Below are 16637 nucleotides of genomic sequence, written 5' to 3' on the forward strand. Positions count from 1 at the left end.
CTGATGAGTCTTTTGTAGACGAAACGCGCGTTTGGCGTATATACAAAATTTAGTCCATATATATATCTATGACGAGCTTATTTCTAACGTCAACAGACATTTACATCTTATTTATTTGTTTTCTAAACATTTGTTTTTAGCATTCATTGTAGAAATGAATTTATAACAAGCGATACGGATAGTTATTTTGCACTAAGAAATGTTAGCGTATTTATACGATCGGTTACTAGTAAAAAACTAAGGTCAAATCTCTGGCAACAATACAGCGGAAAAACATTAACGGTACCAATTTTCCTGCACCAGATGCGCATTTCGCATTTCGACAAAACATGTCTCTCAGCGATGCTCGTAGCCAAAATATTTGAAATTCAAAGCTTATATAAAAGTTGAGGATCTATAATCCAAAAAGTCCAAAAAGTATAGTCAAATCCGTGAAAGGAATCAGAGCTTTGCATGAGGGAGATACATTCCATAATTTATCATAATTTCTAAAAATTCGTTACAGAAAGTTTAAATAACACAAAAAATTCGTTACAGAAAGTTTAAATAAAACAAAAAAATCCGTATTTACATGCCGGTACTGGCTACTGGGCTGGTGATACCCCCGGGAACTAACAGTCCACCAGCAGAAACATTGACCCAGTGGTAGTAAAAACATTAACGGTCCTAATTTTCATGCACCAGATGCGCATTTCGACAATGCAGTGTCTTCAGTGATGCTCGTTGCCAAAGTATTTGAAATCAAAAGCTTATATAAAAGATGGAGAGCTATAATCCAAAAGGTCCAAAAAGTATAGCTAAATCCGTAAATAAGCGTCCATGTTGATAATAAATACATTTTCTGTTTCACAAGATTTTTGATTTTCGTTCGATCTGAAGTTGTTCAATCTATAGTCTGAGGCTATTCAGTTGGTATCTTCAAAGTTCGGGACATCAGCATTTGTACATTTTAATTTGTTTGGAATATTTATTTTACCATTTGGATATTCATTGTTATTTGGAGCTGTATTGGATAAGATTGTTTGAATGAAAGTTTTTTATCTTTTAAGTACTGATATTTTTTTTTTATTTCGATATTACCCATGTGAATAGGCTATAGGAGTGTGACCTCAAGGGCGGATTCAGCCGTTTCTGAAAGGGGTGTTTCAAACCAAGGATAAAGAGAGTTCAACCATATGTCCCCATTCAAATGCATTGATCGGCCAAAAATGGGGTTTCAAACCCCCGGACCCTTCCGGATCCGCCACTGGACCTATATTAGAATATAATAGGTCGGTAGACTATTTACAACCGCATTCAAATTCCGCCATTGCATCATCACTTCAAATAGAAATTGTGGGTCGCTGCATGTGATTACAAAACAATAGACTGAACAGGTTGTTAACACTTTCAACTAACAGTAGGGTCAAGCAACATTTTCGAAAAGATAAGTCCATGTAAGCGTTAATTTTGTTGCAGAAACGAAATTTTAGTGATATTGATCCTAAAATATTAAGCCGGTCATGAACTAAGATTGTGAATTATGTTTGCGGTTTTCTTGACATTCCTTGTGACGTTTCCTCGTATTCGTTTTATATTAGAAAACTATAGCAGTTATATTAGAAAAGTATCGCATTCATAATTTTTTGATATTAAAAAAGTATCGCTATGATATAAGACAAACATCGCATTGATATTAGACAATATAGCAGTAACTTTGACTTATAGGTGATTTTGGCTTAGTAAACAATTGAATTCATTTCAATTGCATTCCACTGAATTTGCTACATGATTTTTATTGAATGTGTTCACCTACAAATGATAAATCGTGCAATTATGTTTCATTTATTCAACAATTTAATTTTCTCGTTTGAATACACCTTGCTTGTTATTACATAAAATAATTCATGGAAATTATACAGCAGACGTATGTCGTGTTAAATGTCATCCTGTTTTAAGAAAAGAATCATTACTTTATACCGAAAAATATTCGTTCCTTCATAAAAATGTAAACATTCGTCTGAGATTTCCCACAATGCAACTCGTTGATATAAGACAATATCGCTCATTGATATAAGAAAAGTTTTTATCGTATCGCACCTTCCATAGACTGAAATGGTGAATGTGTCAATGCGACAACCACCCGACCATAGAGCAGACAACAGCCGAAGGCAACCAATGGGTCTTCAATGTAGCGAGAATTCAAGCACCCGTAGGTGCCCTCAGCTGTCCCCTAAAAATATACATACTAGTATGTAGTGATAATGGACGTCCGAATTATACACAAGAAATTAAAATTAAATTTATAAATTGTGTCTTCTTATATATCTATATAAAAATCAAAAATGAAATTGAAAATAACATTGTATTTTAAAAAACTAACCAATTATCCATGCATAGTTCTATCTTAAGTAAACATTATCCCGAAATGCTGTTTTTTCATTTATTTGTAAATTCGCTATTAGCTTTTATTTCATTCAAGTATTTGTCCATAGTCGATATTGTAAAAACTAGTAACCCGAGAAAGAGTCATTTTCATTCGTTGGCAATCTTTTGTGTTTGAACTTAGTTTAAAGGCAAATTTCGTAAATATGATAATTGAACTGCTGTCTGTTATTGTATTACCTAATAAAATCAGGTTGTAAGAACTTTCGATTGAACCTTTTGTTAATTTATTCATGTCGGGTTATTTTATAGCTGACTACTCAGTCTGTTTTTAGCAAAAGGCCGTACAGTAACCAATAATTGCTTAAAATTTCATAAAATTTAACCTTTGCGGAAAGTGTGTGTGACTCCAACCATAATTGACTATGATTTCAGTTTATCTACCAAAGATTGGTAGTTCTCTATTTTTACTCTCTTTATTGTAGAAAGTGGCATTAAACACCCAACAAATTCAATCATGGCTAGGTTGTCAATTAATCTACCGAGAAGCTCTCCTGTGACGATTAACTTCCTCCGCTGTCTCCACAAAATATCTATTGTATAGAAAGTGACTTTAAACACCAAAAACATAAATCAATATTTAATTTTGGTGATAAAAATCAAAAAAAACAAAATCAGTACTAATCGCAGAACTGTTCTCGTCGTAGAACAGTTTAGACGTAGAACTGCCAAAAGCAGTTGCAATCGTAGAACTGTTCTAGTCGTAGAACAGTGCTAGCCATAGAACTGTTCTAGGTAGAACTGTCTACAACTGTTCTAGGGTAGAACTGTCTAAATCAGATCTAGTCTAAGAACTGACCAAATCAGTTCTAGGTTAGAACTGATTTACCTAGGTGTCTGGATGACAGTTCTCCTGGCAGATTTGATCTTATCTGTAAGTATTTTCACTGCAATTAGGCAAAACTGCATGGCTTGGCATTTAAGACAACTATGTATACGTCTAAAGTTTATGTTTTTCTGAAAACCATTTCGACTCTTCATAAGCCTAGGATAGTTTACTTATCATGGTCCCTTTGGAGCTACTACGTTTTATAAAAACGGGAACTTTCATTTATAAAAGCATTAAAGGCAGAGAAAACAGTTTTGAAATGAATAAATAAGGGACTTCAAAGTTGGTTTTCCTAAAAAGAATTTTAGTTCATTTTAAATGACGTTTTAAAATATACGTTTATTTTCGTCAATGCATGGTTTCCCAGTTCGAATGTGTCTTCTCGCTCATCCGTCGTTATCCTTGTTGCAATGTCTTATTTTTGTTCATGTAACATTATCCGTGCTCTAATGTCATAATCGTGCTCTAATGTCGTAATCGTGCTCATGCACCTTTTTTCTGACTCTAATGTCTAGTAAGCGTTCAAGTACCGTAATCCCGGTCCTCATGTCAAATTCGTGTTAATTCACCGCTCTATTGACCTTTATATTGTATTCGTTTTGGGCAAACAATAAAATCAAAAGAGCACTCTACTTGTCAATGTGCATCCGTTAACAACAGACACAAGGCTATCAACATGTGAAACTTTAAATAACGAGTTTTCGCAACCTGCTATATAATGCTGCATCAAAAACAGACTGATATTTAGTTGACAATATAAAGGAATGGAACCCTTTATTAGAGAAAGTAACCATAGAAAACTGGTATGTTTAGATTGTTTAAATCTATTTTATGGGCTTAAACAGTTAAATTGATGCATCTTATATACGTGTGTTATATCAAATCATAGTATGGAGCTTCGAGATATTTGTAAACTTTTAATCAAAGACAAATTTTAGCAAAACAGTCGAATTGTGGTAGATATAAGCACATGTGGCTCTCTTTTGGTCAGAGGCATGAGTTCCGTCGATACATTTTTAGTACCATCTAGGGTAATTCGAATTCAACTTTCGACTTTCGAAAATATTTCGTCTGCCTTTCCACGAAATGTTTAATTAGAATTTGTTTCAGAACTACATGTACTTTATCTACCTCCTCCCTAAACAACTGATTAGTCAGTAGTTTTAGGTTGACTTAAGGATTAAAAGTACGGTAAATGAATGTAACACTTTGCAGTGTTGCAGTGTTTTATGAAAACTTTTTTTAAAGATTTTAATTGATTTTTTCTGATTTCACAATTTTTAAATCATATAGAGTGTCTTTTTATAAATATATATTAAAATAATAATCCAAGAGAGAAAAAAATCCCGAATTACATGTTTTGTACTGTTATTAAACACAGAGGTTTAATTTGTTTATTTATTTTTTTCATCTAAATTCACATTTCGCCTTAGTTCAATTACCATATCGCCTCAGTATTTTTTTTAACTTTTTTTTTTATTATCTAGCACAGCTAAGACGAAATGGGAACAAGTACACCTCTACAACTTGACCTAGTACATGCTTTGGCTTTGGGTAAGAAATGCGGGTTGTCATCGGGTGTGGTCAGTTAATTGACGCATATAATTTTGTATTGAATGAACTTCCGTGATGACCACTGTTGTGACATCTTTACATACAGCCATTCAAGAGTTAATAATATTTTTTCTAAATCTTGGTCACTTTTGTAGAACTATAAAAGGAGGCGTCTTTTAGAGACAGTTCAGACTGTAACGGATCAGAATGGTAACTTTGTTAAATTAAACTGCCTTTGTCAGTTCATTCATTTTATGTGCCTGTGCATCAGGCTTATTGCTGCTTAACTTGATTTTTCGAGCGTCTAACACGATGCTTAATAGCTATTAGAAACATTTGTCTTTTAAAATACAAGTGGCATATACACTGTGTATCATCGCCACCGGAAATTGGGTACTAATGAAGCGGAGAGAAACAGAAAAAAAAGTAAACAAGTTAGGAATTCTATAATGATGCAAAAATGCGTGATATTTAAAGATAAGATTTATTAATAAATTACAAGTAAAGCATTCGTGAATAATGGAAGAATTACACAGAAGTTAAAGAGAATATTTGTCATTTAATTGTAAATGACAGAAAAATAAACGTAAATAAAATAAATTAAAGAACGTTTAACTTGTTTATAGAACAATTTCCTAAAAATATAAATGTAAAGTATTTAATCTTTTAAGCATATTTGATAACGTTGTCTCAAAAATGTCCCCCAGCTAATTGATAAATGTGTCAGCTTCGAAGGCGTAAAGATAATTGTATATACTTTTAAAATTAATAGAATTGAACAATTAAGATTAAGTAATTATGCCTTTAACCGACGAAATCCATTGTTTATTAAAAGAGATCAGAGAAAGCTGTTGTAATGAGTAACAAAATATTACGTGTCAAATTAAGTCCAGTCTGCTATATAAAGTCGTGCAAAACTATTTGGTTCACTAGACTGTGAACCAGAATAAAATGTAGTTAGCAGACTGGATTGTCTTTTAAAGGTTAGTAAAAATGTTAAATTTGTTTAATAGTTTATCTTATAAATATTAGCAGAAACGAGTTTAAAGAATTAAAAGATGTTTTCCAGTAAAGTAATTTTAATCACATTCACAAGTAAGATCGTGGTACAGTTTAAATAAATAAGAGGCAAAGTTTGATATAAAATTTAGGTAAATGATTTGTATAAAATATTCTTAACATATAAAAAAAGTAATTAACTTATTCGTATAGATAACTTTTGAAAATACAATTCTTAATTTGATATTTGATTGAATATTAAAAGTAAACGAAATAAGGGGAGATAACAGATTACACGACTGATCATTTATGGCGCGTATACTATTGTCGGGTTTTGGTATTATTGTTCGATTGATATCGCGAAATATTTGATGTATAACTATGATGGAAAAGTTATGTAATCTTTATTGTAACTATTGTAAATATATGACTAGACTGTGAACCAGAATAAAATGTAGTTAGCAGACTGGATTGTCTTTTAAAGGTCCCGTTGTCATGCCGAGTCCAAGCTAGTTCCCAAACAATGTAACATCTATGTGAGCAGTTCCCCGTAAAAAGAATCGATAAAATCTTGAAAGAAAGACTACAACACGAATCACAAAGTCGGGACCAAGTTCCCGCATAATAATTCGTTCAATTTAAAGCATTTCCACTCATCTGATGAGGCTGCCGCTTAAGAAATGATTTTCTGATATACAATTCTTTAAATTATTAGACCGATAAGTACAAAATAAATACAAGATTTTGTGTAATACTCCAAAACTTGCCACTTAGTACCGGAAAATTTCGAGGTCTATCGTCCTCTGTAGCCCCATTCTCAAGATATTGAACTGTTTTTCATTATTTTTCCAGACACAATTTTAGATTATTATAGTGTGGCATCATATTTACTGAAGTTTTTTTGTCAAAAAGATGCATTTTAAAGAATATAGACCATAAAAAATAAAGTCTAGGGTACGGCAACTTGCTCGTGTTGATAAATTTACTGTATGGCAACTTGTTTTCAACTGTATGGCAACTTGCTAATTTTAGAATAGTTATTTACCGCGTCCTTTCAAAGACAATAAAGTATTAAGTTCAAATATCTAAAGGGGGGGGGGGGGGGGGTCTTTTTATGTTAAACTGTTTTGTCCTTTTCAAGGTTTAAATTTGTTTAAAACTGTTATTTGACTGATAAATTTTAAAAACTGTTAACTGTTTTCGACCTACTGTCTGTAATTTGTTTTGTTAAAATTTGCAATGATGCTAACTGTTCATTCGAAATTGAGATTCTTGTTATCTGTTACTTTATGCTTAAAGTGTTCACTGTTTTTGACATTATTTTCTCTGTTAACTGATCTTAACTATTATTAACAAGAATCACATTAAAATTTGCTTCCGCAAAGTAGTAACATAAACAGCATAATTATATGTAACTGTATATGTCTTTAAAAAAATCTTCAGTTAGTATAGTAAATCCTTAATTAAATTGAGAATGGAAATGAAGAAAATGTCAAAGAAACAGAAGCCCGACCAAATAGAAGAAACAACCCAACGCAGCGAGAAAATTATGCACTAGGGTGGGTGTCAAGTCACAGATAGGAAAAAACCTAAGAATTGACACTCATAATTTTTAAACACCCTTTTTCCTCTTTCCCTTCCTTCCTAAAATATAAGGCTTAATATTTGAGTTATGCATGTGTATATTTATGGAAAGAGAATTGTCTATAGATGCGATTTCCAACAGTTATTATGGTGAAATATAATCTCTTTTGTTGTTGTAACTATGGCAACAATGAGCAATTATTTGATACCAAATATTGCAAAATAGGGGGTTGAACATGTCACAAAGATCTAAAAATTTGGTCCAAAGGAAAATTTCAATCAATAAGAGTGATACCTTTCCTGAAACCATAGACATATATCTATCAAGAGGTAAAAAAATCATATGCATTTCTGCTGTTTTTTTCCCATGAAATTGAATTGAAAAGATCGAGCGTCGAATCTTGGTTGAAAAAAACAGTACAAAATTTTCAAAATAAATGACGGTACGGTCAGGAACGCTTGGACGGTCAAACTGAACAATGGCTTATAAAACATGCTAAAAATAATCTAAATGTTCATATAAACCCACTAGGAAGGCTATATTATTATTCAACTATCTAAAAATCAATTCAATTGTACAAAAACGTTCATATTTAGAAAATTCACCATGGCTATAATGCAAAGCTAAACTTGTATGGTATACCTGAAGCTGTCTCCTAAGTGAGCAATACATTAACTACAAAAGGGGGTCGCAGTTCAATGTTTGTTTCTTGAAACATATAAATGAATCAAAATTTTAAAAATGAAATAAATACAGTCAAGACTTTATAGCAAAGGTTACAGACTCAAGTTGAATCATGCAGGTGCAACAAATGCGGCAGTGTTAAACATGTTTAGGGATATCTCATGCCCCTCTTTATACGTCTAACCCATGTAGTTATTTATGGCTTCTATTTGTAATGTATCCAAAACGTTAATAGGCAAGGCCACTTCTTATCCAGCTAAATCCCTGGTCAGTCCTATGACGAAAATAATTCACGTGTATATGGAATGGTGATATGTGATATCGACCCAGAGTACCTGGACGGAATTGTGAAAAATAAAGTACCTTTTCAATTTGCACTCCGTAAAATAACTGAACAGTGTGGCCTGGTAGAAGAGGCCGAAAAACAATAGAAATTGGTTCTCAAATTGAAATCAAATTTGCTAGTCTAAGAAATTCAGAATGAATCTAAAGATAGACCAATGCTTCTTTATATCAACTCAGATGGAGATTACACAGTGTTTTTGCCAAAATCGAGGTGTTGTTAACATGTTAACAGACCCCCTACCCTCCCTCATATAATTATGCATTAGATAAAATGCATTAGATAGAAACAGACAAAACAATTAATTCGAAATGCAATTCACGATTTGTTTCACCTTACTTTCGATGAAAACAAAGTATTTTCTTAATTCAAAGTTTATTTTTACAAATGAGTCATTTCAGAAATTAAATAATTAAACAATTTTATGTGTCTGTCAGAATTCTCGATCCTGTGGTTCGGTGGTTGTCGTTGCTTCATCTCTATCTTATTTGTTGTTTTCATAAATTGTTTTGTTTTGAGTTAGGCCGTTCGCTTTCTTGTTGAGTCCTTTTACATTTTTCGGTCGGTGCTTTGTCAGGTAGCCGACTATAAGGGACGAGTTTTCGTTGTTGAAGGCCGTACAATAGCAGATAATTGCTTACATAGAGTTTATTTTATCCTGATGGATAGTTATCTTATTTGCTATCATACCACATCTTAACTGTTTTTATCTAAAAAAAAAAACCAAAAAAAAAACTAGCACCAACAAAAGATGAATGGACGGTTTATTTTAATGAACTTACAAAATTTCACCCTAATAACAAATAAGACAACATTTACAGTCGTTAGTAGTATAACGATATATATATATTAATGTATTTAGGATAATATGGTTGAAAAAAAAACTTTTTTACAAAATCAAAAAGCGGAAGTCAACGAGGCCTCCTGAACTGAATTAACGGCATATATTTAATAATATTTCATAAGTAAGACATGTTGTATGTTAGTAAGCCTGTAAAGCTTTGATATCAACAAAATATCGTCACTTGATATTATCTAAACAGTGATCAAATTCCTCTTAAAATTAAAATATATTGCAAAACGCCGTACAGACAAAAGTTGTTATTTTGCAATTCGCCGTACAACGTCCTGCAATTCGCCGTACAACAAACAAACAATGTTTTTGTCCATATTCTTAAAAAAACATGTTTTTGACAACAAATTTCATTAAATATGATGCCACACTATAATAATCTAAAATCGTGTCTGGAAAAATAATGAAAAACAGTTTAATATCTTGAGAATGGGGCCACAGAGGACGATAGACCTCGAAATTTTCCGGTACTAAGTGGCAAGTTTTGGAGTATTACACAAAATTTTGTATTTATTTTGTACTTATCGGTCTAATAATTCAAAGAATTGTATATCAGAAAATCATTTCTTAAGCGGCACCCTCATCAGATGAGTGGAAATGCTTTAAATTGAACGAATTCCTAACTTGTTTACTTTTTTTTCTATTTCTCTCCGCTTCGTTAGTACCCAATTTCCGGTGGCGATGATACACAGTGATATATGGACCGTTATAATTCTATTATTACCATGTGGTTAAATTTTTTCTAGATATAAAATGACAGCGCTTCATCTCCAATTTAACGGTTTGAAGAAATTGAAGATAATTTTAACGAAGTAGAATTCTGAAAGAACAAATTTAAAACCCTAGAGAGAAAAAAACCCCATAATAAATCGATATCTTTAGTGGATAGTTGTCTACCATGATACAGCATCTCGTTATTTGCATATAATCATAAATTATTACATCTATGATATAATTATAGTCTTAATAGTTGCTGTATCTCAAAGTATTAATACAATTTATTATCACGACAACACATTCCATTTAAAGTGCAGTTCATTCAATACACACCAAAAATTGATCTTCACTTTCTTATCTTTAAAGGTCTTTAAAGGAGATTAATCTTTGATCATACATGTACACATTGTAGATCATTGTACATACACAAGCCATTGTTATAATTAAACGTGTGCCAGAAATAGAATTATAAACACTAGGAATTGTGACATGATAAAACAATTAATATGTTGTACTTTTTGTTACATGTATCCTAGAATGAAACAAAGTTTGTTAACGTGATAGAAGAATTAAAACAATAGAAATATGAAGAACTCGGATGTGGATCATGGTTATGCTTGGATAGTACTGTTTTGTAAGTTTATGTTGTCAATTTTCAACATGCAAACATTGATAAAATTTGTATTATCTCGTTTTATAGAAAAGGTCATCGGACTGAATATGTGTGTTTTTCTTTAACTATAGCGTGCATGGGAGCATACATAATATCTCGATGACATTTAACAGGGATTCTTCTTTCGGACAAGAAGTAAATTCTGAATTTCCACCTCGGGTGTATACATTGTATTTGATGAAGGTTGTTCCAGCTTTTCCGATTTTATCTCCTTCCAGTACGGAAGAGTGTGTACCTCATAATATACCCCAAAAAATTAGAATATGTGATGGCAGATTGTCATTGAGAATGTATGCCTAGTAGTAAGCAACTATAGGTCTTCGTATTGCCTGTAACACTGAGCTAAACCCATACCACCCCGACATGACAAATGTTAATCAACGCAGACTAAAAAAACGAACGTCCAGATTGATGTACAAAACGATAAACGAAAAAATCAGTATGTTTTTCAGCAACATTTAAGTCTATTTATATGCTAATAATTTTAAATACTATTGTAGTTAAATAATGATACTTTCCTCAATGTTCATAAATGACACTTTATACATGTTTTAAAATATATGTCTCATTCTTATGGATACAAGTAGAGGATGGAAATAGTTGCTGTTATCAATATTAGATACATTAATTTATTTAAAAAATGTACCTGTCAGTTTGTAGTGTCAACTATTTCATCATTGCTGGGGGTGTTAAGTCTTTTGGAGTATTGTATACTGAGCTACTGGACCGGTACGATGATGGGGCGGGAAACACAGCATGGATATCAAGTGTTAATTCATTCCTAATGATGGGTCTTGGTGAGTTTCATTAGATGCTTCAATAAAAAAAATAAAAATAAAAATAACAAAATAAAAAAAATGGCAACTGTTACAAGCTTACTTTTTAAAAGTAAATCCAAAGCCCACACAAATTAAAACAAGAGGTTTGTTCGTTAAAATGTTAAATCAAAGTTTCTAATTTTATAAATTACTGCACTAGACATTCATTTTGACAGATCATGGTTATAATATTAATGTATAGATGCATATTTAATGTAGACTAAGTCCTTATGCGGTTACCCCCTGACAAAATATAATCGAAATTGCCTTAATGTCGCCGCATGTGATGATGTGCGACTTTGTCATTGACACTAGAACATTTCATATAAAATGTGGAACTCAATAATAAATAACAAAAGGAAGATTATAAGTAAAAGAAAAACAATACATGACGCTAACATTGCGTTTGAGAGCTGTATCCGGAGCCTGAAAAAAAAATACCCGTAAAAAAAAATCTGCTGAGAAATGTTCGATATTTAGTTAAAAAATAATCCTGACTGCAAGATTTCACTCGCCAGTGTCATGTCGTTGATGAACTCTTTAGAAAGGCTCAAAATAGTTTTTCATACAAGGATCAAGACCTATGAATGGAAACGTTCTTTTTTGCAACATAAATGCCTGACACCTGTTTCAGGAATGATCACCACAAAAATACTTGTAACGGTATTTAGAGGAATCGCACGCATAACAACTTACATGTCGAATAGAAAAGAAATTATTTAGATATATTATTAATCAATAATTTAAGCATATTATAATGTATTTGCAGGGCCTATTTCTAATTATCTTGGGGAAATATATTCATATCGTTTTATAATGGTTATTGGAAGTATCGTAAATCTAATTGGATACACAGCGAGTGCTTTCGTTACAAGAATGGAGTATCTTTATATAACGTATGGGATCATTTCAGGTAAAAACTTAATCATATAAACATACATGAACCTTTAAGTTAGCATAATGTTAAGTTTTTTTGGCGGAAAACTGGGGAAATGCTATGATTATAAAATCTTTCATTCTCTTAATTCACTTTAACAAAGATTTTATACTTGAATGTTTTTGTTTTCTCATTCTGTTGTATGCTTGTTTTTAACTTTTAAACTTTATTTTGAATAATAATTGCTGTGCATATATAAGATATCAAATTATATATGACCATTATCCAAGTTATTTGAAAAAAATATTAAAGTCACAAGAAACGAGTGACCGATGAAAAATAATGTTCTTCCAATTCTTGAACCAATGCATACAAACATCATAAACTAAGTCTTCTGTGCTCGAATTTATCATTTTTTTCGGGTAAATTTCGTAAAATCGTCAATTTTTTTTTCAATCGGTCAGTGTTGTTGTTAAAATATGGCAGGTAATTAAAGTTCGTGTTTTGAATCCGAAGTTTAACGATTGTCACCTGTTTGTCAACAATTGACGAAAAATAAACAAAAAAGCATGGAAATTGAGCACGTGTTTAACATGTAAATTCAGATAATAGTTTATTTTAAGGACATCCATGCGTATTGTGGTCACCGGATTTTTACGAGATGGGTCACACTGAGGTCACCTTGCATACGGAAAATTTGTCGGGGGGAATTGCTTGCTGGAAGGAAGCAATTCAAATAAGTAAACTTCTTCTAAATATGAATAAATTAAAGAATTTTCTTCAGAAAAAAGTATATGTACATAAGTTTTATAATGAAAACTATCCACTGAGTAATAAAAAACATATGCATTATTTTTTATTTATTTGAGGTTTCTTATGACTTTAAGTGTAAAAATCCCTGGCTTGTATAAGTATAAAAAGGAAGATGTGGTATGATTGCCAATGAGACAACTCTCCACAAGAGACAAAAATGACACAGAATTTAACAACTATGGGTCACCCTACGGCCTTCAAGATATGTTATAGTAATGCAATTGTTATCTTTTTAAAAACTTTTTTTAGGAACTGGATATGGACTCATGTTTGCTCCTTCGACAACTATTGTAAGCTTTTACTTTGAAAAAAGGAGGAGTTTAGCTAATGGAATTGTTGTATCTGTTAGTGGGATAGGAGCGTTTGCATTTCCATATCTTATAAGACTGTTAGTTGACACATATGGTCTCAATGGAACATTTCTAATTATGGGAGGAATTTATTTTCACACCTGTGCTGCTTCTCTGTTTCTTATACAACCAGCACATTTTCCTTACCAGAAGAAGAAATCTGCAGAAAACCACGCTATAATAAAACGCAAACCAGATATTAATGTTTGTAGTTCTTTTCATAAAATACTTATGAGAATGTTTAAGCCATCACTTTTTCGAAATCCGAAATTTACCATTTATCTAATGGCAATGTTTCTACAAGTAGCTAATTTTGCATCTAATGAATTAATTTTACCTGGACAAACTAGAGCATTGGGATTTGGTAAAGAGAGTATAACTGTAGCTGTCTCATTAGTACGTGCATCTGAAATATTTGCGCGAGCATTCCTAGGATGGTTTGCCGACTTAAATATTGTTAAACGAGTCCACCTTTTCATGATGTGTTCTTTTGTGAGTGGTCTGACACCTTTCTTTATGCCGTTCTTGCCGTATCTACCAGCGATATACACATATGCAGTTATTGTGGGATCATTTTCAGGATCATTTTGGAGCTTAATGGGTGTGCTTATTATTGACTGTATTGGTATAAAGAATTATTCTCCAGCTTTTGGATTGATGTCATTAATAAATGCTACAGCTTTTTGTATAAGCCAACCGTTTTCCGGTAAGTATATAGTAGTCAAAAGCGTTAGAAAAAAACCCTAATGCATTTGGTTGGATTGTTGTCTCTTTGACACATTTACCATTTCCATTTGTAATTTTCTGCATTTTATGGTGTTGATAATAAGAAGTACATTTTTACTGTTCCTTTCGTTAATTAGAAAGGATGCTAGTATGTTGATGTTTGATGTTAGGTGTTTTAACGCCACTTTTAAGCACCGCATTTAGGCTATTTCGTGGCGACCAGTTTTTGTTGATGAAGAAAGTCGGAGTTTCTAGAGAAAACCACCGACCTTCAATATAAAAAATGAGCCGAGTGCGCCCGCATGAGCGGGGTTTGAACTCACAACCTCAGTGTAGTAAGGTAAACTGTTAGATGAACATTAAGTATGTATGCAGTCTGTCAAATTTTTTAACTTTTGTAATAAAATTAAGATGATCATTATCAAACTTGCATTATTCAAAGTAAACTTATGAAATACACATCAAACGAAATTCTAAAGATTGCGCTATTAAATTTCTATGAATACTTCAATACATCAGAAATAAAGAATGTTGTATTACTACAAGGTATCAAAATGCATGCTCAATGGTCGGGTTGTCGCTTTTACACATTTCCCATTTCCATTTTCAATTTTTGAGAGTTTATATGACCCTTTGGAGTACTACTCGGTCTACTGTCTACAAGAGATAATTTATAAATTCGCGGCAACTTTTGTTAATTTATTCAAATCTAATTAGTCCATTCGTCAGATAAAACGAAAGTTAAACACTCAACATGAGGGAATAGCATGAACTTTAAAAGAAGCAACACTGCGTGCGCCTAAGGGGACAAGGCCATCGTTCTTTGTATGCGTCAACTGCCTTGCTAACCCAAACTCAGACAAAACGACGCAATTGGGAATAGGACGTTATCAGTAAATTTTGAATTCAGACGACTTTATGAAACTAGATATAAAACAACTTGAAAACATAATCACTAATTAGTTTGGACGAATACTGGTACATCGGTTAACATATTCGTGATGGTGAACTTCCGAAGCAAGGTTTTCACCTCCCCGGACTTTCCCGATTTTTGATTGCTGAGTTGATGAGCTTCGGTCCTTGCTTGAAAGTTGGCGAAACGTATGAAGAAATAGCATAGTAATACTTGATAGTAAAATCATTAAACATATTGTTTATCTATATAATGCTATTTTACACAGAAGACGAACACAAGCACTTTTATGTAACGTATTTTTTTGCAGGTTGGTTAGATGATACAACTGGTTCCTGGTCCGCATCCTACTACTTTACTGGTGTCCTCAGTATTTTGTCGTTTTTATCCTGTCTCATGGTGCCCTTGGTAGAACGTATTTGGTGTTTTAACCTTAAAGAACATGACAACAATCTAGAAAGTCATGAAGTTAAAATAGAAGAAAGTGTCTGCTTGTATAAAGAAAACCATAGCATTCATGATCTGACTAATAACCCAGTTAGTTAGGACCGATGAAAAGTAAATACATTTAATTCAGTAGTTTTTTTTTCCAAATCCTGCTTTACCAGTTACATACTAGTATACCAATCAATTAATGATATGGTGTGTGATAATGGAGTTAGGTTGCGTTGTACAACATTGAGCACAACATAAAAACGAATGGCAAAATTCAGTTACAATTGGCTTAAAAATTACTCAAAAGATTGGGACGACAAAAATGAACAACTAACATAAAAATATCTCATGACTGTTCATATATACATGTAGGAGTAATACAGCCATCGTTTTTTTCCCGTTAGCCTTTGTGAACTTTGATTGGCATTTTTTCAAAAAAATGTGCAGAAATTTTCTTTGTTTCAAATAAAGAACTTAATTCCATTAGTAAACTTTTTAATCTGTCCAATAATACAGTGCAAGTTTCACATAACAAAATGACATATCATTTTTAAGTGAAATAAAATGCAGATATAAAAATTTTTCAAAACTGACATTTTTGCAAAATTTGATGAAAAGACTAATCGTAATCAAAAGAAAATTATTTGAAAGTAAATAATGCACGGATGAAATGTATTTTAGGCTGTTTTTGGGTTAAACTTGTAGCAACCAACACATATATAAGATTTGTAATTTAGTATCAAAACTGTCTGGGATCCCCAAATGCTCTTAAACTTTGCACTTGTTAGGCTTTATAAATATTTTGATGTGAGCGTCACCGATGAGTCTGATGTAGACGAAACGCGCGTCTTGCGTACTAAATTATAATCCTGGTACGTTCGATAACTTTTAACACACGTTTGTCCGTATGTTCGTATGAAAAATATCCTCGTTGCCATGGGATATTTCATACACAGTTTAATTGGCAGATTCGTTTAACATAGTCATAATATTTATAAGCTGCTTAAACTACAAGGAAAGGTAGCAAGTCTTTAAAAAAGAAGC

The 16637-nt window shown here is 32.3% G+C and overlaps 1 protein-coding gene across 2 annotated transcripts; it reads left to right on the forward strand.

The window, feature by feature from the left end:
• Positions 1–5386: 5386 nt before the first annotated feature.
• On the forward strand, positions 5387–15731 carry LOC134721754 (monocarboxylate transporter 12-like). 2 transcript variants are annotated; one of them, XM_063584950.1, is made up of 6 exons: positions 5387–6290; positions 10525–10622; positions 11315–11458; positions 12249–12392; positions 13419–14225; positions 15469–15729. In XM_063584950.1, exons 2-6 carry the CDS (start codon positions 10574–10576, stop codon positions 15702–15704), a joined length of 1380 nt encoding a protein of 459 aa, XP_063441020.1. In that variant the 5' UTR covers positions 5387–6290; positions 10525–10573; the 3' UTR covers positions 15705–15729. The 2 variants fall into 2 exon arrangements, with proteins under 2 accessions (XP_063441020.1, XP_063441021.1); XM_063584951.1 differs by lacking the exon at positions 10525–10622 and having other exon boundaries at positions 15469–15731.
• Positions 15732–16637: the final 906 nt, after the last annotated feature.

The sequence above is a fragment of the Mytilus trossulus genome, chromosome 6, assembly GCF_036588685.1.
Source record: "Mytilus trossulus isolate FHL-02 chromosome 6, PNRI_Mtr1.1.1.hap1, whole genome shotgun sequence".
Lineage (NCBI taxonomy): Eukaryota > Metazoa > Mollusca > Bivalvia > Mytilida > Mytilidae > Mytilus > Mytilus trossulus.

What these genes read in the sequence shown, in the direction of transcription:
- LOC134721754 (XM_063584950.1), top strand. Translation starts at nt 10,574, where the DNA reads ATGAAGAACTCGGATGTGGATCATGGTTATGCTTGGATAGTACTGTTT. An exon ending in ATTCCTAATGATGGGTCTTG is followed by an intron (nt 11,459 to 12,248) that starts GTGAGTTTCATT and finishes ATGTATTTGCAG; the next exon opens with GGCCTATTTCTAATTATCTT. An exon ending in AACGTATGGGATCATTTCAG is followed by an intron (nt 12,393 to 13,418) that starts GTAAAAACTTAA and finishes AACTTTTTTTAG; the next exon opens with GAACTGGATATGGACTCATG.